Raw genomic sequence first — 22,211 nt, 5'->3', positions numbered from 1 at the left:
ACTGCATTCCTTAAATAAAAGCCAAATGATATACAGTATTGATGTTTTTATTTTTAATAATTAATTTCAACTACTTTTTAAAAAGATGCTACAGGGCCTCCCTGGTGGCGCAGTGGTTAAGAGTCCGCCTGCCGATGCAGGGGATACGGGTTCGTGCCCCGGTCTGGGAGGATCCCATATGCCGCGGAGCGGCTGGGCCCGTGAGCCATGGCCGCTGGGCCTGCGCATCCGGAGCCTGTGCTCCGCAACGAGAGAGACCACAACAGTGAGAGGCCCGCATACCGCAAAAAGAAAAAAAAAAAAAAAAAAAAAAAAAGATGCTACAAAAACAAATTAATTTGACATTCACCTCAGTTTGCATTTTCTAATGCTGACTTTTCATATGTTTACACTTATGCAACCATCAAACTTACCAATTCAGGTGCTTTGCAAACAGACTTGGGTTCTCTGTAATTTACAACTGATGTAAGGGCCTACAGAGAAGACAAATCAGGAATTAGCCACCATTAATAGGGTAAAAACACAGCTGGCTCTATATATGCTATAATCTGTACATCCAAAAATTACTACCCCACATAAAACATGGCATTTTGGGGGTAGTTTGTTAATACTGTTGTCATATCTAACACAGGGTAAACTCCTCTCGCTGTGTCCCTCATGGTAATTATATAATGATTATATATAATCCTGTTCCTACTGAAAGATACTCTTCATAACTCATTAATGATATTTGAACACACATAAAATAAGGCTATATTTTAAAAAATCTTACAACAACCATGTAGGCAAATTTAAATTTAAAATTTGTAAAATATAATACTTTTCTTTCAAATATTATTCATTATAGCCTAAGTATTATATTCAAAGGAAAAATGAGCACTAAAGAATATTAAAATTATACATGCATTTTTCAGAACATACTAGTGTATTAACAAGTCTCCTTTTATAGCAAAATCATGGGAAATTCAATTCCCATATAATTCAAGCATTCAATTCAATCATTCAACTGCTCACTTAAAAGTTACGTAACACACTTCTATTTTGACTTTCACTATGAAATTGGTTGGTTAAGGTGAATCTCCATCTCCAGCTTAGAAATCTCACAATTAGAAGCCCTAATTCTGAAACTACCTTAAAGAATAATGATTAAATGAAGAAAATTATATATAGATAAGAATATAGGTATTAAAAAGTTACCTTATCCAATGCACTCATAAAGTGCTGATCACCATTCAAAACAGTGTTGATAAGCTGAACAAATTTACCATGTACTTCCAGAACTGACTCCACAAATAGTGTTGGCATCTAAAAATATGAAATACGAAGTACAAAACCACATTTTAAGAAGTTCAAGGGTATAATCTGGCTTAGTGAAGAGTCGTTTAAGAGTAAAGTTTTCCCTAAGCAAATAATGTTACACACGACACACACCCTCAAAAAATGTTTTTAGCTAAGACGGTCTTAAAAATCTAAAACTTTGATGTTGAAATTAGCTGTCATTCAACACTGGAAATGCAGGACTGTAGTTCCTCTGCCAGAAGAACCCATGGAAAAAAACACTTCTCTCTGGTGCTGGAATTCTGTATCTTAAGTGTAACAAGATACAATCTCAGAACTACCAGGCCTATCCCTTTCATAGAGGATTATGTAAATAAAAACGGCCTTCAAAGGCACTGAAGGCTGAGAGAGAGAGAAGTTAAAAAGCCATTATCTGTGAAAACTGAGACCCCTAGAGTTGGGCAGTACAGTTCCCCACATCTCAGAGAGAAGAAATACCTAGTAGTGCAAAAGTGAGTTTTCATTCTTAATGGAGATAACTATGAAGTTAGACCTAAGACTTCTAAGTCAGCTAAAACTATGTGAGTCTCCTACAAACGCATTCTCTTGTATTTGCATCTCCCAGGCCTTGACACCAAACTCTATGCCTCTATGCCCAATTTCATTCCACACCCTGAATCTATAAAACTAATATAAACTAAGAAACCTAATAAATAATACAGGCTATTAGATCTAAGCAATATAAATTAATAGTTTTACAAAAAATGGGAAAGTTTATGCATTACTGTGGCAGGACATAACATCTAAGAATTATCTGCCAAAGACAAATAAATCTACAACTAAGGAGATCAGCATTTAATAAATGCTCCTGAACAATGCGGTCTATACACAGATCACTGCATTACAGGAGGAGCAAACAGCTCTACATAGGAAAGAGAAGTGACATGCGATGTCATGTCTATCTTATTTGTCAACCATCACTAGTAAAAACAAAGAAGTTGGTCCAACAAAATTTGACAATAGGAGCACACTTTGATAGGAGACACCTTATTGTAAACAGTAATTTAAATGGCAGGGAACTCCTAAGATGGGGAGTAAGGATATGAAGGTCACTGCTGGGTATTTTGGGTAGTAAGCATATATTTAGGGAAGATAGTTTTAATCCAAATTTGCTTCCCGGGCTATCAAATCCAGGGCATGTAAAAGGAAATCAAATTGTAAGTTGTCTATATTATCACTGATTAATACCATTACCACTACAACTAACTAAACATTAATGCCAGTTACACAGAAACAAGACTATTTAGAAAGAGCAAACAGGGACTTCCATGGCGGCGCAGTGGTTAAGAATCTGCCTGCTGATGCAGGGGGACATGGGTTCAAGCCCTGGTCCAGGAAGATCCCACATGCCGCGGAGCAACTAAGCCCGTGAGCCACAACTACTGAGCCTGCGCTCTGGAGCCCGCGAGCCACAACTACTGAGCCCATGCGCTGCAACTACTGAAGCCCGCACGCCTAGAGCCCGTGCTCTGCAACAAGAGAAGCCACCGCAATGAGAAGCCTGCGCACCGCAACGAAGAGTAGCCCCTGCTCGCCGCAACTAGAGAAAGCCAGCGTGCAGCAACGAAGACCCAACGCAGCCAAAAATTAATTATTAATTTAAAAAAAAGAAACAGCAAACATACTTTTCTGTGAGAAATTAATTAACAATTGCTAAATGAACACGACAGTGTGTAGGAAGAAGTTTATCTTATTCATTGATTTTCTAATAACTGATAATTCCAAAATGTGTCCAACAACTTCTAGGTTTGAACATTTTTTTTTTTTTTTTTTTTTTTTTTTTTTTTGGCGTTACGCGGGCCTCTCACCGCTGCGGCCCCTCCCGCTGCGGAGCACAGGCTCCGGACGCGCAGGCCCAGCGGCCATGGCTCACGGGCCCAGCCGCTCCGCGGCATGTGGGATCCTCCCGGACCGGGGCACGAACCCGTGTTCCCTGCCTTGGCAGGCGGACTCTCAACCACTGCGCCACCAGGGAAGCCCTGAACATTTTAATAAAGACGTTTCATTTATTGGCATGGTAGGACTTTTCTTTCATGCTTTTAAACAGTAAAGTCAAAAGAAAAACTCCATGATAATCTGATTAAGAGAAAAATTTTCCAGTTCCTTATGTAACTCACATTTTCCTGAGTAAGATTACTGGTTGCTCTAAGGCCCTCATCATGGATATGATTTTGCAGCTCCTGAATCATATGAGGTAAACCAGTGGACACAGCACGGAGTAAGACATACATATTTGCCATGTCTGAGGGGAAAAAGAAATTTATTATTAAATTTCCAAATAGTTTTAAAATGTTTCCAATATAATAGGTAATATATGGTTCCAAATGCAGAATTACAGAAGAGTATGCAGAGCCGGATCCCCACACCTTTCTCCCAATCACCCCAGCCTCTTCCCCTGGGAAAACAATGTTGTGGTTGCTTAGTATCTTCTCAAAGCTGCTTCCTACGCATTCAAGCAAATACGCTCTTCTTCCCTCTGCCCCTTTTTATACAAATAGTGTAGTGTATTTCACGCACTATAAACAACATTTTAACTTAGAGATCTTTTTACATCAGTACACAAAGCATTTCCTCATATTTTACAACTGCTTAGCACTCCATTGTATGGCTACATTACAACAATTACTTAACAATTGATGGGAATTTGGTTGTTTCCAATCTCTTGATATTATAATGTTACAATGAATAATCCTGTATATGGGCAAGAATATCTGCAGTATAAATCCCTAGAAGTGGGACTGCCATGAAAAGCTTAGTCTTGTAGAAGGACCTTCTAGATAGAGCTCCCAGTGGCCAGGAGCTCCCTTGCCAACAAATGTTTTGATCTTTGCACTGAGAGGTGGAAAATGATATCTCAGTGTAGTGGTTTTTATTTTAAACTTTTTACTGAAGTGTAACACACATACAGAAAAATGTACAAATAGTAAGTGTATATCTCAATGAATTATCATGAGTGAAGCCCCCTCCCAAAGTTATCACCACCCACAGTGAGAAAGAGACATGACCTCCACTCAGAAGTCCCCTTCATACCTCTTCCCAATCACTACCCATCCTGTTCTTCGGCAACAGTAATCACTGTCGTGACAGATTAGTTACTTACTAAACTAAACCAGACCACAGGTTCGGTTTGCCTGTTTTGAACCATTTATACAAATGAAATCATACAATTCTTTCATGTTTGGTTTCTTTGGTTCAACATGTTCATAAGGCTCACCTGTGCTGTATGCAGCTATAATGTGTTCCTTTTCACTCTCCTATAATATTTCATTGTGTGAATATGCGGTACTTTAATTCATTCTGCTGTTACTGGACATCTGAGCTGTTTCCAGTTTGGAGCTATTACAAACAATGTTGCTGTGAGCATGCTTGTGCATGTCTTTTTGTGCATGTGTGCACGCATTTTGGGTTGGCGGGGAAACACCTACGAGAGCAACAGCTGGACCGTAAGAGATGTGTTTGCTCAGCATTAGCAGTCACTCACTGGCAGTGTTTCAAGGTGGTTGCATTGATTTATACTCTAGGTCCAACGTATAACAAGTTCCTGTTACTCTATACGCTTCCACACACTTATTATTTTCAGTCTTTTTCATTTTATATCAAAATGTGATTAAGTACTGATACCTTAGTTTGGTTTTAATTTGCATTCCTCTGTTGTAGTGAGATTGAGAGCCTTTTTTATATGTTTATTGGCCATTTGGATAACCTCTATTCTGCAGTGCCTGTTCAAACTTCTTGACTATTTTATATTTTGGACATAAACCTTTTTCTGGGATTGCAAATATATAACCATATGACAGCCTTTTCTTTTTCTTTTTGAGGTATAATTGACATATATTAGTTCCAGGTTTATAACATAATGATATTGGTATATACTGCAGACTGATCACCACAATCAGTTAACATCTGTCACCATACATATTTACAAATTTTTTCTTGTGATGAGAACTTTTTTATTTTATTTATTTTATTAATTTTTATTGGAGTATGGTTGCTTTACAATGTTGTGTTAGCTTCCACTGCACAAGAAATGAATCAGCCATACACATATAGGTATCCCCTCCCTTTCGGACTTCCCTCCCATTTAGGTTACCACAGCACATTAGGTAGAGTTCCCTGTGCTTTACAGTATGTTCTCATCAGTTGTCTATTTTATACATAGTATCAATAATGTCAATCCCAGTCTCCCAATTCCTCCCACCATACCCCTTTCTCCCTTGGTATCTATATCTCTGTGTCTCTATTTCTGCTTTGTAAATAAAATCATCTATACCATTTTTCTAGATTACACATAAGCGTTATTATACGATATCTGCAAGAACTTTTAAAATCATACTCTCTTAGCAACTTTCAAATATGCAACATGGTATTACTACCTATAGTCATCATGCTATACAATATTACATCCCCATGACTTACTTTTTTAATAACTGGAAGTTATTAAACCTTTTGACTCCCTTCACCCATCGCCACTGACTCTGGCAACCACCAAGCTCTTCTCCGTATCGATGAGTTCATGTGTTTTGTTTTTTAGATTCCATGTATAAGTGAGATCACACGATATTTGTCTTTCTCTGTCTGACTTATTTCACTTAGCACAATGCCCTCGAGGTCGATCCATGTTGTTGCAAAATAGCAGATTTCTTTTTTTTTTTTAATGGCTGACTGATATTCCTGTGTGTATGTGTGTGTGTGTGTTTATTTTCATCCATTCACCTATCAGTGGACACTTAGGTTGTTTCCTTATCTTGCTTATTGTAAATAATGCTGCAATGAACATATATGAACAGGGTTCATATATTTTGGGGGGTTAGTGTTTTTGTTTTCTTTGGATAAATGCCTGGAAGTAGAATTGCTAGATCACATGATAGTTTTAATTTTTATCCCACCAACTGTACACGATGGTTCCCTTTTCTTCACATCCTCACCAACATCTGTTATTTCTAGCCTTTTTGATAACAGCCATGCTAACAGGTGTGAGGTGATATCTCACTGGGGTTTGGAGTTGCATTTCCCTGATGATTAATAATGTTGAGCACCTTTTCATGTACCTGCTGGCCATCTGTAAGTCTTCTTTAGAAAAAATGTCTGTTCAGATCTTTTCTTTTCTTTTTTTTTTTTTTGCAGTACACAGGCCTCTCACTGTTGTGGCCTCTCCCGTTGCGGAGCACAGGCTCTGGACGCGCAGGCTCAGTGGCCATGGCTCACGGGCCCAGCTGCTCCGCAGCATGTGGGATCCTCCCGGACCAGGGCATGAACCCGTGTCCCCTGCATCGGCAGGCAGACTCTCAACCACTGCGCCACCAGGGAAGCCCTGATCTTCTCATTTTTTAATGTCTTTCTGCTATTGAGTTGTATGAGTCTTTTATATATTTTGGATATTAACCCCTTATCAGATAAATGATTTGCAAATATTTTCTCCCATTCAGTTGGTCACCTTTTCATTTTGCTGATGGTTTCCTTTGCTGTGCAGAAGCTTTTTAGTTTGATGGAGTCCCACTTGTTTATTTTTGCTTTTGTTGCCTTTGCTTTTGGTGTCAGATTCAAAAAATCATCACCAAGACGGATGTCAAGGAGCTTATCGCCTTTGTTTTTTTCTAGGAGTTTTATGGTTTCAGGTCTTAGGTTCAAGTGTTTAATTCATTTTGAGTTAATTTTTATGTATGGTATAAGACAGTGGTCCAGTTTCATTCTTTTGCATGTGGCTGTCCAGTTTTTTCAAAAACATTTATTAAAGAGATTGTCCTTTCCCCATTGTGTATTCTTGGCTCCTTTGTCCTGACTGTCATTGTGAGGCTATTTTGATGATCCAATGGTCTTAATGGTTTTTTAATGATCCAAAGTTTTTAATGATAAAGTAGTCAACTTGATTAATCTTTCCTTGTGGTTAGTGCTTTCTGTGTCTTATTTAAAATACTTTTCTCTACCTCCAAGGTCATGAAGTTATTCTCCTATATTATCTTCTGGAAGTGTTACTGCTTTACATTGAGATCAAAAGCCCAAAATGAATTGATCGATTTTGTATATGGTGTTTGAGGTACAGATCAAATTTCACTTTTTTCCCACATGGATATCCAACGGACCTGTGCGTTCAAAACACTATCCTTCACCCACTGCTCTGCAGGGCTGCCTTAGTCTTAAATGAAGTATCTACATATGCATGGGTTATTTCTCAGCTTTTTATTTTATTCCATTGGTCTCTTTGCCTATCCTTGCACCGACGCCTCATATTCCTAATTACTGTGGTTTTTACAAGTCATGCTATCCTGCAAAGTTTTCGCATCACACTCTTCAAAATTGTCTTGAAGAGTAAGTATAACTTTAAGAGTTTCAGAGTTTAAAAAAAAATCTTGGGTTTTGAGAAGATTGCCCTGGATCTATAAATCAATGTTGCTTTCAAGAATGTTTGGTTTTCTGTGTAGGTCTGACACATATCTTGTTACATTTATTCCCTGCTTTTTAAAAATCCTTATTGCTTTTTTCTAAAAAATTCCATTTTATTCACTGCTTATTGTTAACATTTCATTGTATTTTCATTTTGTATTTCCCCTATTTTGAGTGAGACTGAGCATCTTTATATATTTAAAATCTATTTATATTTCCTTTTCATGTTCTTCGTCTTTTCTCCTCTTATTTACTAGAAACTCTTAATGTATTCAGGAAATTAGCCTCTGTGATTTTTTAAAATGTGCAAACAGGGCCTCCCTGGTGGCGCAGTGGTTGAGACTCCGCCTGCCGATGCAGGGGATACGGGTTCGTGCCCCGGTCTGGGAGGATCCCATATGCCGCGGAGCGGCTGGGCCCGTGAGCCATGGCCGCTGAGCTTGCGCGTCCGGAGCCTGTGCTCCGCAACGGGAGAGGCCACAACAGTGAGAGGCCCGCGTACTGCAAAAAAAAAAAAAAAAAAAAATGTGCAAACATATTTTCCCAGTTTTTCTTTTGACTTTAGAATGCAGTTTGAAAATATACTTTTCCAAAACAATCTTTTAAAATAGATTATTAATATCTGTAAAAAGGCATATCGAATATTTTAGAGACTATTACTTAAATATGTTTGAAGTCTAAGGTAGCTGGAACATGATGTAAAAAGTGGGTTTATAATTTAATTTCTATTCACGTTGATGTTTGGTATCACTTACCATTTTTTTTCTCTTGTCGGATGATATTATGACATTCTGCATGTAAGAACTGTAAGTGGTCTGCTACCATTCGTTGCTGACATTCATGAATTACTTTAGTATATGAACTTGGATTTAAGTATTTTCGACATCGAATTTCTTCATCTTTTAATCTACCTAGAACCTTTAGAAATATATTCTTACAGTCAGAAACTACTATGAGAAAACACCTGTAATATCAATAAGTAACTTACATGGCAAAGTAACTTACAAGTAAGAATTATATAACTAATTTAAACTCTCATTCCATAAGTCATTTCAAAATTTTATTAAGCTACTAGATGTCACCGACATTTCAGCACTGTCTTATGAACAGCACGGTCTTATGAAAAGTTAAATGGTCTGCATTTTGCCCTCATTTATTGACCCCAATCATCTTACATATAGACAACCTATATATGCAATAGGAAACATGGGTAAAGATCATTAAAAACCGGAATAGGTGGTCGCTTAATGGATAGTTAACTATCAAACTAAAAAGTAATTTACATCAACTGGATCATGTAGATTAAGCTAATTACTTTATGTTGATTCATCTTACAAAACATAAACAGTATGTACATGATAGTAACTATCACATTAAATATTCCATTAAATTTTTTTAAGTAAAAAAAATTTAGTCATAGTCAAATATTTCAATCAAGACCTTTATTAAAGCTTATCCTATAAAAAAACCACTGAGGTACAAACAATACACTGGTTAACATCAACAAGAACCAGATAATAAAGATAATAGCCAGAGAATCTGGCTAATTTCTACCTCAAAAGAAAAACAGACCTAGCCATGTTTAGTATACAAACATGACTTTAACCTGTTTATGGACTAACTAAATAAAAAAGGAATTAGAATGTGGGTCTGAGGGAGGCAAGGGAGGATGAGAAAAGGAAAAAAATAAAATAATGAAAACGACAGGGGGCAGTGTGCATATCAATAAAAAGTAGATTAAGTTTGGAGTGCCTCAATGCAGGGCTTCAAATAAACCACCTGTAGCTGGCAGAGAAAGCCAAAACTAGAGGAAAGATACAGAAAGGGAAGTAGGAAGGCCATATGAATTGTCTGTTAATTAAATGACCTATTCTTATAAATGTTATTTTCCAAATATAATCTCCAATGGCCTTCCTTTTAATAGTTTGAGATCTAGTTTACATATCATATGATTCACCCATTTAAAGTATACAATTCAGTGGTTTTTGGTATATTACATTATTAGTTTTTTTACATTGTGGTAAAATATATGTAACATAAAATTTGTCATTTTAACCATTTTTAAACGTACAATTCAGTAGCATTAATTATATTCACAATGTTGTGCAACTATTTCCAAAACATTTTCATTACACCAAACAGAAACTGTGTAACCACTAAGCTATAACTCCCTATCCTCCCCTCCCAATAACTTCTAATCTATAATACTTTCTGTCTCTATGACTTTGTCTATTCTAGATATTTTATATAAGTGGAACCATACGATGTTTGTCCTCTTGTGTCTGGCTTATTTCACTCAACATAATATTCTCAAAGTTAATCCATGTTGTAGCATGTGTCAGAACTTTATTCCTTTTTAAGGCTGAATGATATTCCATTGTATGTATACACATTTTGCCTGTCTTTTCAACTCCTGAAAGGCATTTGGGTTGTTTCTATTGTTTGCCAACAGTCTGTTTTTGAGAGCCAGATATAACGAGGAGAGTATGTATCCCTGATATTCTGTGTGCACTTCTCAGGACTGGATCTAGAACCTTTAACAAGAGTCTAAGATGTAAAAAGGGCTAAGTGCTAAGACCCACTGACTTAGTGTAGCCTGCACTTAATGGAGGAAAATGTCCTAGATAACTTCCTCAAGGTCCCAGAGCTAAAGAGTGACAAAGCATGAAAAGCATTAAACAACTCAGACTTCTGGACCTGGGCTTTGTGGAATATTCACCATTGTATCATATCAGTAAGTACTGATATTTCCTGACCTATGGCCTATGGAAGCCTCACTACAGCTATTCCACTTGAAACATTTTACCTTTTTTAAAAAAAAATTTATTTATTTATTTATTTGGTTGCACTGGGTAGTAGTCGCGGCAGGCGGGCTCCTTAGTTGCAGCATGTGAACTCTTAGTTGTGGCATGCATGTGGGATCTAGTTCCCCAACCAGGGATCGAACCCAGGCCCCCTACATTGGGAGTGTGGAGTCTTAACCACTGCGCCACCAGGGAAGTCCCCATTTTACCTTTCTTAAAGGTAAACAAACTAACAAAAATCATCTGATAATAAAATGCTTGAAATCCAACAGTGCCGATGAAACAATCTAGTTAAAATTTCTAACATCTTACCTGATGACTGAATTTATAATCTCACTATTCTTTTACTGAGAAGATATACATGGAATTATAAATATGGTTATCAATGTGTTGGCTTAATGATTAAAATTTCTCGTGGAGGTTTTTCTCAGCCTTCCACAAACTTAACAGACCAAAAAGACCAAGTATCTAGAATTATTATATTTTTACTATTTTTTTCCTTCCATTTTAGAGGAAGATAAAAACCCCAACCCCTAGCTTTTGTACTTATCCTATTCCCTTATCTACTAAGCACAAAATATAGTTTATTTTGCCAAGAATATGAATATATATTAATTTTAAAGACAAGCAAATCCAGCAATCAGGATTTTATCAGAAAGCATCAACCACAAGGAAAACTGGAATAGCACCTTTGCTATGGAAAATGCCATAGCAGGAACAATGATTTATCAATAGGTGTTGTACATTAACTATAACTCAGCGTAATGATCAAAAAAACAGAACTTTTTCCACCAAAAAAATATATTAACTAAGATAACTAATATTAAATAAAACCATGCCTGATATATAATAGATGATGTAGTTAACATAATGTTTTCTTACCTTTTCCATATACTGTGAGCAGTTTGATTCTTGTAATAAATTTGAAGCTTCTTGTTTGTAGTACTCTCCTGTTTCAGTCAGGAAGGGAGACTCAAAGATTTCCTGATAAAACTAAATAAATCAATTAAATCATATTTTAAAAATTAGAACAGGCAACTTAAGAAATTAAAGGTCTAATTATTTATGTTTTTAAAGGAGGCTTTTTACCTTTAAGGGGAATTTTTTCTTATACTGTTCAACATGAACAAAGGAGTTAATAACCCCATGGATTACTTTCTGGTTTGGGTCTTCTCCACCACGATCACTAAAACAAGGTATAACACAAAACATTCTTAAGAATACAAATATCTCTGGAAATACACCAAAGTATGCCACAATATGGCTGCTTATTCTATTGGTCTAATCACATTATGTATAAAGCGTTTTAAAGGTCAATGCACATGATACTTAAAAATGATTTTTCATATTGCAGCTGAATTAATATTTATGATAGTTTATGTACACATTAGATGTCATTTCAATAAACAACAGAAAAGCTTAATTGTAAAATTAAAGATACTATGTTGACACTAAGATGATACTTCTTCAATTTTAATAGAGTAGCTATGAGCCCATCAATTCAAGACTTTAAATACCAGTGGTTAAGAATATTTGAATTTCACTCACCACAAACTCTATTACTAGAGGATGTGGTCTGAGAATGCAGTCTTTGAAGCATCACAAGTATGCCTACAGTAATCTGATGAGACTCATTCCTCAAAGGTACACTCTAACACAATATATCGCTCATTGAAATGACTAATAACTGTTGCTCTCTCTCTAAGAGGTCTGCTAGAGCCACTGAGTTGCTTTCATCTAAGCACAAAGGTATTTCTCTACTTAGAAATTTAGTGAGATATGTTTTAATATTTCTATATTCTGTTACAGTTACAAAGGGATCTCAAATCATCTCAATTATTCCTGTGACATTTTGATAAGTTCCTACTTAGTCAAGGGTACTACTGTGATGCAAGTCTTAATCACAATAAGAAATGTAGGTGAATTTTGGCTTTTATAATTACAGAAATAGGAAAAAAAATAAGAGTGGGCCTAAAGCCACAGTAAAATGGTCTGGCTCTATGCTGGAAGTTTCTGACTCCAGTAATAATGCTCAAATCAAACCACTATACAGTCAAAGGTTTACCTTTCCATGGTAATCCTCCACCTCACTTTAAAACAGTTTTTTTCTTTGAATTAATAATTATTTTACAAAGAAAGCAACAGAAAAATATATTATCATCATTTCCTAGTAAAATCTTCTGGTTTTCGTACTGGGATATAAAGATTTTCTAACAGTTAAGAGAAGTATTGTGGCAATTACCTTTATATATCAGTGTCCCTCCCTGCCTCTGCCTCCCTCTAATCCTCGTTCCGTCTCCCATTAATTATCTGGATATTCTGGGAAAAGTTTGTTGTGTTTGAATTAACATGGCTACAGTCCTTCTGACAGTCACAGAAATGTAGTTACAAAGTCTACATTTTGATATAAGAACGACGAGTTCATACAAGGTGACACATGGTGAGCTCCTTTCCTCTGCTGACCTTCCCTCTTAAGCCCAAATTAAATCTGCTGAAATAATGATATAACCTATTCCACTGATTTGGAGCGCATCACTTTTTGCCTTTTAACTTTGTCTGGGACCAAATGAAAATCAGTCAAAAGTGAGAAATATCTAGGTATTTGGAAAATCAGGTTACCTAAAATTATTTTCATGACCAAATCCTACTGTCCCTGCTCAGCACCAGGAAAACGTCCACTGCTGCTATTCTCAGCACTCCTGCTATTTGTTTCTGACCCCAAAAGGCCCAGAGAAGCTGGAATCAGGTAAGGTAGTGCCCAGAAAGAACATTGACATTCCTACTGCTTAATAACTAAATTGTCCTCTCCTGTAAGAAGAACATCTGAACTCAGAAACTCTTAGGCATAATTATTCAATTCACCATACACTTTGATAACTGCACAAAAGGTACAATAGAAAATCATTGTAATTTATTTCTATTAGGCTGACAGATAATGAAAATAAACTGAAATGATGCTAAGTTAGTACTATATAAAAGCAATGACTAAGCTGGTTATCTGAATAAGCTCTGGTCTCATCTAAGAACAGTGATCCCAAGAGACGAGCCTTGAGAAAAGAATATGAAGAATTTTTAGAATATGGCTCATTATTTGATCTTGACAGAACTAAGTGGAAAATGCCTACAACAATCATAATGAAATCACTCAGCTGGGAGGACGGGAACTAATAGGAATAGTTTATTGTAGCCCCTAAGACCAGGATTTTGGAGTCAGACTACCTAGGTTCAAGTTCTGGCTGCATTAATATGTCACCTTGTGCAGGTGCTTATTAACCTTTAGTACTCAGAGATGTCCCCTTCTGTAAAGTGGGGGTAAGAAATGTACCTACTCTCACGAGGATATGGTAAAGATTACGCATAATCCAAGAAAGTATGTAGCACAGTGCCTGGTACATGAGTAAACCATCAATAAGCTAGTATTTTAAGTACAGGTAGGCGCAAAATGGAAGTATTTTCAATAAATTAGAGAGGAGAAGAAAGCTAAGAGACCAAAGAAAGCACTAACTGTGATTTTAAAACCAAGGTCTTTTAGAGAGCAGACCACGTTTGTGGTGGTCACTAAAAGTGAGGCTGGAACTCTCAAAAGTCCTGATTCTGATATGTGACAATGGGTAAATTAATCTCTTGGTGAAGCTCCCATTCACCCCCTAGGATTAAAATGAGAATATGGTTCCAACAAATTAAATGCAGCCTCCTGCTCTCACTCCAAATCTGAGAAGTGACAGGAAGGATACTTTTTAACACTCCGTTGTTGGCTGTAGCCCTTGGACCTGTAGAAATTGAAAAAAAGAGAATGAAGACTAGATAGCACAGAAAAACAAAATTACGGACCAAAATGCACAAGAGAAAGAACTGCTAAAAGGAGGGGGTGGAAGATAGTGAAGGAGGGCGGGCAAGAAGTGGTGCTACTGAGAGCGGGCTGGCACAAAACCAGCAAGGTCATCAGCAGACTAGCTGCTCTGCGTGTCCCTGCAGGAGCCGTGAGTGTGGTGCCACGAGGAAGGGAAGCGCCTGCGCCCAGACCGCTCCAGACTGCCGCCAGACTGCGCCCAGACTGCTTGGCCCCAACCCCAGAGCACCTCAGGAGGCACTGGGAAATCAAGGAAACAGTTCACCTTCAGACAGGCAAGACTTGATGAGTAGTAGGGAAACGGGTTCCCATACTCTGCCTTTGGAAGAACAGGTACTTTACAGAGGGCAACATTAATTCTAAATGCACATACTCTATGGCTCCAAACATCTGCACCTGTGCATGACAGAACCAAAGAGTTGTAGTAATGGAAAAACTGGAAACAACCTAATAGACATTACTAGGAGAAGAGTTTAAAAAATGAGGTGGGGCCATACCAAATATTATATAGAGTTTAGGAAGAATGAGGAAGATCGCTACGTACAAACATAGAAAAATTATCAAGATATAAAATTGACTTTTAAAAGAAGTACGTCATAAATGATTTTCAGAAGTTAGAAAAAAAGAAAAAATTCTATACTTAAAAAAAGAAAACAAAACAATATTCTGTATTGTATTCTGTATCATATTTATTTCTCTACATAGATATAAAAATTCATAGGAAAAGGTTTGAAAAGACAGTTAACCGAATGATAACAGGGATTACCTCTGTGGAGAGTAAGACTGAGGAAAGGATCTGGAACACTCAAAGTTTTTCAAGAATGCATTTACATATCATTTGTGTATTTGCAACTAAGTTTTTCACTGAGTAGCTGGTACCAGGTCTGGGGAAGAAAATGTACAAGATAAGGCTGGAATACACTGGCATAGTAGATAGCAAGAAAGTTATCAGTGATGACTAGGGTCACTTCAAAAGGACTCTGGCACCACTAACCAAAGAGAGGCTATTTAAACTTTAATAAAGTTAGACAATGAATAGGAACAAATCAAATATATTTAAGTCTATAAGTTTCACCACAGTATGTTGGAAAAAAAAAGCTAATTGGCCACTTTTTGAACATGACAGCAAACCAACTCATTATCCTGACAACTGGGTAAAGAAAAGAAAAGAAACAAGCAGTTATTTCACCCGTCCTATATGATAACCAAATAGTAGATAAGGGTAAGAATATTTTTATAAAATTTTTCAAGTTAAAAAATGAAAACCGAATGACAGAATTAAGGTGGCATCGTTTTACAAACCCCAATATATTAAAAGATGTCAGCATTTAGTATCAGTGGCTGCTTACATCAAAAAAAGAGTGAAAAATCAGACATTACCAAAGATCAAAATATCTATGGTTTTGCCGGCAAGAACCAACCTGAGTCTGAGTAAAACACTGAACTGCCAATTTACAGGAAACAGAGGACAAAGAAACACGTATAAATGGGCCTCATGCATGCAATCCACAAAATCCAGACGGTGGTAAAGTCTAAAGATCAAATGGCCAGGATTCAGGAACAAATAAGTTACAAGTTTAAAAAAAAAAAAAAAAGGACGGAGGAGAAACCTATTGATTAAAAGATTTAAAAGATGTATTAGATTAAAAGTCTGGGGGCAGTCTGGCGCAGTCTGGGGGCAGTCTGGTGCAGTCTGAGGGCAGTTTGACGCAGTTTGGGGGCAGTCTGGGAGCTATCAGGGTGCAGTCTGGCACAGTCTGGGTGCAGTCTGGGCGCAGTCTAGCTCAGTCTGGGCTCAGTCTGGCGCAGTTTGGGCGCAGTCTGGGTGCAGTCTGGAGCAGGTTTTTTTAGGATAGACAAGACTAAACTACAGAGTCTAGGAATGCACACATGGGTGGAAAAACCATAAGGAAATAGAAGAAAGTGATTGCCTCAAAAGTTGGGTAGTGGTTACTATGGGAGAAAAGGAGGAGTGGGACACACACAAGGGTCTCAGGGGAGGCTGGCATGGTTCTAGTCCTTAACCTGGGTGGCAGTAACAAGCACATTCACCTTATAATAATTCATTAAGCTGTACATTTGTGTTGTATGGCCTCCTGTATCTATATTTAATTTCACACTAAAATGATACACACACACAGCAAAATCCCCGAAAGTCCAAAAGAAAACTGTTATAACAATATTAATATGTGACAGAATATGGAAAAAGAGCACAAGATAGAAAAAGTTACTACATAACAATAAAAACAATTAACCATGAACAGAATAATCCTGATATTTATTCAACTAACAACAGAGCCTCAAAATTCATAAAACAAAAACTAACAACTGCACGGATGAAAATCCATAAATCTAAAATGAGCTGGGAAATTTAAAACATCTCTCAGAAACTGAGATACAAAACAATAAAAACTACTACATTAAATTTTATTTTTATCCAAGATATTTTTCCTCAATGAAATCTATAATTTCTTCACAGTTAAGAAATAGAATAACAAATATATGAACATGTCAGAGAAAACACAAATCAGCCACAGCAGCCTATGTTATAGATTGTTCCTAATTCAAAGGGGAAGAAAACATTTTATTTAAAGTTTTTATTTTGGGGTTTCCCTGGTGGCACAGTGGTTAAGAATCCACCTGCCAATGCAGGGGACATGGGTTCGAGCCCTGGTCTGGGAAAATCCCACAGGCCACGGAGCAACTAAGCCTGTGCGCCACTACTGAGCCCAGGCACCACAACTACTGAAGCCTGCACGCCTAGAGCCTGTGCTCCGCAATAAGAGAAGCCACTGCAATGAGAAGTCTGCCCACCGCAACGAAGAGTAGACCCCATTCGCCGCAACTAGAGAGAAAGCCCGCGCACAGCAACTAAGACCCAATGTAGCCAAAAATAAATAAATAAAATATATTTTAAAAAATTTTTTTAAATTAAAAAATTAAAGTTTCTATTTTTGTTCAAAGACTACTTGACACTAGAAAGCAGAGCTACTGGAAAAAAGGAAAGCAATTCTGAATCCATTTAGCATTAAAAAGTCTGTGTTTTCAACAGTATCTTTAAGCATCTAAGCAATTCCTTTTACCTGCATTTAAAAATGTATCTACTTTCTTCTCTCTAATTTCATATTCTTACATTGTAACATGTAGATCCACAAAGTTACAGCATTTTATTTATTAAAATTAAAAACAATGTTAGGTTGTTACTACACTGAAAGTCCCAATTGGCAATTCTACTATTTTATTATAAAAGACAAGTTATTATATGAATAGAATTACTTTTATCTTTCCTTAGTGAAGCAGACACTGTGAAAAACAGGCAGACACACAACCTATGATTACATCACTTGTTTCTTTCTTCCTTATATAGGAGGAGCACTTTTACTTTTGGATTATCAATTAAATTTTATGTGTACAGATTTCATGATACCATGAAAAAAAAATTTAACAATTGTTTCATTGACTCTCTTAAGCAAACAAAAAATTTCTGCAACCTACATTCCACTTTTAAATCTAGTACTTCACTGAAACAGTTTCTCTAAAATGCATGAAGCTGGGATTATTCCTGTAGCGTTTACATACCTCAAAAGAAGCCAACTTTATAGAATACAATTAATCAAAAAAAGAGCCTGGACCTAGTCTGTACCTTAAAAGCAGAGGATACATGGTCGTTTAGCCTTTTATGTCACTTTATGTTGCTGTCTTGTTTTCCTGCCTGTGGCCTTTTTAGACCATCTTTTCTGATCTACAGAAACCCCACTCCACCCAATTACAACTTTTTTCAAAAGTCATGAAATTGTATTACAGTTTACTGAGCATTTCAGCATTCATGCCTAGTAAGAATTTTCACTTAGCAGAACATTTTGATTTCACAAGTCCTCCATTAACTTGACAGATAACTTTACCTCTTTCAAGGCTGAGATGGCCCTCAACTTTCTGAAATCTTCCAAGAAGATCAACACACTACCTGTGAGTTGGGGAATTTTTATGATCTGTATATTTCTCTTACAATAAGAAAAGGAAGGACAGTTCTATGTGTGATTCTATACAAAAACTCCTAGAGATGTAGGTGATGGTGCAGCATAAAATATACCTCTGCACAACCAAAGTCACATTAGGAACTACTCTTTTCCTAAAGGTGCTAACCAAATTAATTCATCTACTGATGAAGCTAAGAGCACACAGTGAAAAGATGGAGAAAGTATATTACTTGGGTAAAATAAAGAACAATTAACTGAGGTAGGGATTATCTAACCCAAGTTGTAGGAAAAGAGCTGTATCATTAGTATCAGATAAGCACCTGAGTGGTGGAAGCAAGCATTTTAGCTAAAGGACAAGTGCTTAAGAATCACAGGGCAAAACAAACGTAAAACCCTGGGAACAGTTTTAAAGCAGCAGTATCTAAAAAATGTTGACGTCCAAGGGTAAACAGTGTACCAAGTACTAAATGTATTTAAGAACTAGGAAAGACACATGTCTTTTCTTTTAGCAACTCTTGATTATTATGATAAAAATTAACCTCTCAGACTACATTAAATAATGTTAGCACTAAGGGAGACCTATCTAGGCAGGAATAAAACCACATCTATCTGTTAGGGATTGCTGGCATGTCATTTGTCCTTGCTCTGAAATCTTTTCACTGTATAATCCTCTCCACTTCATCTCACCTTTTTCAATCTACTTTTCCCAGTGCTCTGGGCAATTTACCACTCTCTCATCATGCTTTATTGTCACCCTATCTGTCCATGATATCTCACATGACAAGGGGTAAATAGATGTTAAAGCAATGTAGCCGAAAGACCCAAATTGGAAACTTAAAACACATGGAGTCTCTTTCCTACCTACATCAAGTTCAGTAAGTCATTTTTCCTTATTGAAGTTCAATTTGCTTACTTATAAATAAAACCTGCCTGGCCTCCTTGGGATCAAATAAAGAAAATACGTGTGAAAACACTAGAATACTCAAAGCGTTATAAAACCAAAATATATTCATCATTCAGCTAAAGTACTGGAGCTAGGAGTGGAAGAAACATTCTGTGGATTGAAATGACAGGCATAACGGACTTAGAGTTAAAAATTCCAGATTTGAATCTCTGGAATTAAGAAGATGGGAGCTGAATAGAGCAACACAACTGTAAAATGGTAAATTGTACCAATCACCTAGGGTGAAGCTTAAATGGGATTCATACGTAAAGTTTTTAGATCACTGCTTGGTACACAGTTTCCATATTTTATTATTATTATTAAGCCTTAGTACCCTTAGCTGTAAAATGTAAGATAATACCTACCTCATAGAGTAGACATAAAAAATAAATGAGGTATTAGTAAAGCATGTTGAATAATACTTTAATGGAAACTGATTTTAACAAAACCAAAACAAGTTGCCCTAATGTCTCTAAACATATAGTCCCTATGTCTTTTCCAGAATTAGTATCCTACTGTTGTATTATTTTTCTCAGTTATATTTTCTTTAATTTTTCATAAAATTCATTTTTAACAAGCTAACAATCACACTTAAGGAAAATTTACTAGGTTGGATCAAAATTATATTAAAAGAGACATTTCATTAAAAGTGCATTTAGAAAATTATAACAATATTTTCATTATACTTTTCATGTAAAATAGCTGAATTCCAAGTCAAGAAGAAAGCTAATATTTCTTAGCAAAGGAAATTATACTAGAGCCTGTAAGTCTCGCTGGAAATGTTCTTTAGTCAGTCATAGTTCAGTGGAGAAAGAGGAAGGAAGAAAACTGTTCCACCCTACTGCTTCACTACTGCCTTTCCTCTCTCTCATCACCTTTGGAAACAGTAGAATCATGAAAAGCGTGAGTGACAATTTTTAAAAACCAAGTTACTAACTCCTACCATGTATTTTCTATTTGGTGTTAACATTAAATATTAAAATAGTCTCTCCTTTTGTGGCTTTTTTTCTTAACCTCTTATTTCTTACTAGGAGCCCCATAGTAAGAACAACGCTCTGCTTTTTTTCCTCACATAAAAAACTCCATATTTGGGTCTTCTTAATGAAAGCAGTTTCAGAGGGAGTGGCCATTATCACACAGCAATTCACTGGTCTACAGGATTCCTTTCACAGTAGTTCCGTCACCTAAAATTTATCTGTGTGAGCGATTTCAGTTTCTGATTCCCCAGAGCTGAGGTCTACTAAGAACCTTCTAGGCCAGAGCTGACCAAGAATGTTCTACTCTGGACTCCACAGGATAACTTACTTGGTGCCAAACCTTATTCACACAGCAGTCAGGTAAAGAGTCAACCACTCTGGGCCATGAGGACAGTGGGAAGCCCTTTTCTCATAAATTTACCTCACAAGTTAACTGATTATTAAGGTGACCAACAACTGGAATAATCTGTTTTCCGGAGTAGGTTATTGTCATCAGGGTTTCAGCTGAGAATATGTTCAAACAACTCAGCACTGCCTACAAGATCCAAGACGTTTCAGGATTACAAAACAAGTCATTTCCTTCAGGGACTTATTTACTAAGCATATTAGGTCATAGTGAAATCTGCCCCCCAAAACCAAAAGATTATAAAACGATTTTAAAATATTGGCATTAGAATGGAAAATGAGGCTTGTTACAGTAAAATGAGGCCTATGTGCAGTTGACAGCCATGCAACTGTTCACTATTTTAGACCATTTCAAACAGCAAATTAGAACTGACTCAAGAAGATCAATGTCAATACTCACTTTTTGATTTCTCGGAGGAGCATTCGGATGAGGATGGTCTGAAGTGGTTCAACCATCAATTTCCTCCACATATCCAATGCTAGCTGCCAGGAAAAATGAAAATCATCAAGGCTGAATTACTTAGTATTTGATTTAAACGTTTGTTCAAGACTTCTTTTAAAAGTAAAAACACCCATCAAATGAAGTATTTATAACTGTACTTCAAAATTCAAATAAAAATTGAATATAAGGAAAATAAATTTCTAATTTAAAATGACAATGACTATCATATCAGACTTGTACAAAGAACAGAATTAAGTTTTTATCATTAATTGAAAATCTTACAGAAATAACTGATTTTTATAAAACCTTAATTTATTGATTGTTAAATGCCCAATATTCGGGAAGGGCTATAGACACCAAAACTATAATGGAAACAAAGGAGTTATGTTAAATAAAATAATGTGATTTGGCTGTTGGCTGGTTTTTGAAATTATAACACCTCTCATACAAACATAAAAGAATAAGTCAATTTAAAGAAAAATAAAATAAACATACCTGTATTCAACACCCAATTTAAGAAATACGACTTCACCATTACTGTTGCCCCAAATGTCCTCCTCCTTTCTTTCCCCTCAGAGATTATCACTATCCTGCGTTTTGTGTTAAATCATTCCCTTCCTTACAGCTCTACCAAGTGTGTAACTATCCCCATATGATATTTTTGAAGTTGACTATTTCTTTTTTTTTGGCCGCACCACGTGGCATGTGGGATCTTAGTTCCCCGACCAAGTTATCAAACCTGTGCCCCCTGCAATGGAAGTGCGGAGTCCTAACCACTGGACCACCAGGGAAGTCCTGAAGTTGACTGTTTCTGACCTTGATAACAAAATCACATTGTATGCTCTTCCATGTATGATTTTTGCTTTGGTTTGTTTTGTTGTTATTTTTTAATTTTATTTATTTATTGTTATTTTTTAATCTTATTCCTTATGTATAATTTTTTAACTGTAACTTTGTTATTGAAATCCAACCAAATTGATAAAGAGTTTATAGTTCAATCATTGGCACTGCTATATAGTATCGTCTTGTATGAAGACACTATGATCAACTTTTACTTTCTACTGCTGATGACACTGTTTGTGATCCCAGCTTTT

The 22,211-nt window shown here is 36.5% G+C and overlaps 1 protein-coding gene across 3 annotated transcripts in view; it reads right to left on the bottom strand.

The window, feature by feature from the left end:
- CUL2 (cullin 2) overlaps nucleotides 1-22,211 on the bottom strand; it is an 80,058-nt gene that overhangs the window by 17,872 nt on the left and 39,975 nt on the right. For all 3 annotated transcript variants that reach the window (XM_060097664.1, XM_060097662.1, XM_060097663.1), the window contains exons 6-12: nucleotides 21,076-21,158; nucleotides 11,613-11,709; nucleotides 11,406-11,516; nucleotides 8,475-8,637; nucleotides 3,456-3,580; nucleotides 1,198-1,305; nucleotides 414-473 (exon numbers count right to left, since the gene is read on the bottom strand). In XM_060097664.1, coding sequence (XP_059953647.1) covers nucleotides 414-473; nucleotides 1,198-1,305; nucleotides 3,456-3,580; nucleotides 8,475-8,637; nucleotides 11,406-11,516; nucleotides 11,613-11,709; nucleotides 21,076-21,158 — 747 coding nt within the window. The remainder of the gene's footprint in view (nucleotides 1-413; nucleotides 474-1,197; nucleotides 1,306-3,455; nucleotides 3,581-8,474; nucleotides 8,638-11,405; nucleotides 11,517-11,612; nucleotides 11,710-21,075; nucleotides 21,159-22,211) is intronic.

Source organism: Mesoplodon densirostris, chromosome 4 (genome assembly GCF_025265405.1).
Source record: "Mesoplodon densirostris isolate mMesDen1 chromosome 4, mMesDen1 primary haplotype, whole genome shotgun sequence".
Lineage (NCBI taxonomy): Eukaryota > Metazoa > Chordata > Mammalia > Artiodactyla > Ziphiidae > Mesoplodon > Mesoplodon densirostris.
This window is presented reverse-complemented; position numbering and strand designations above follow the sequence as displayed.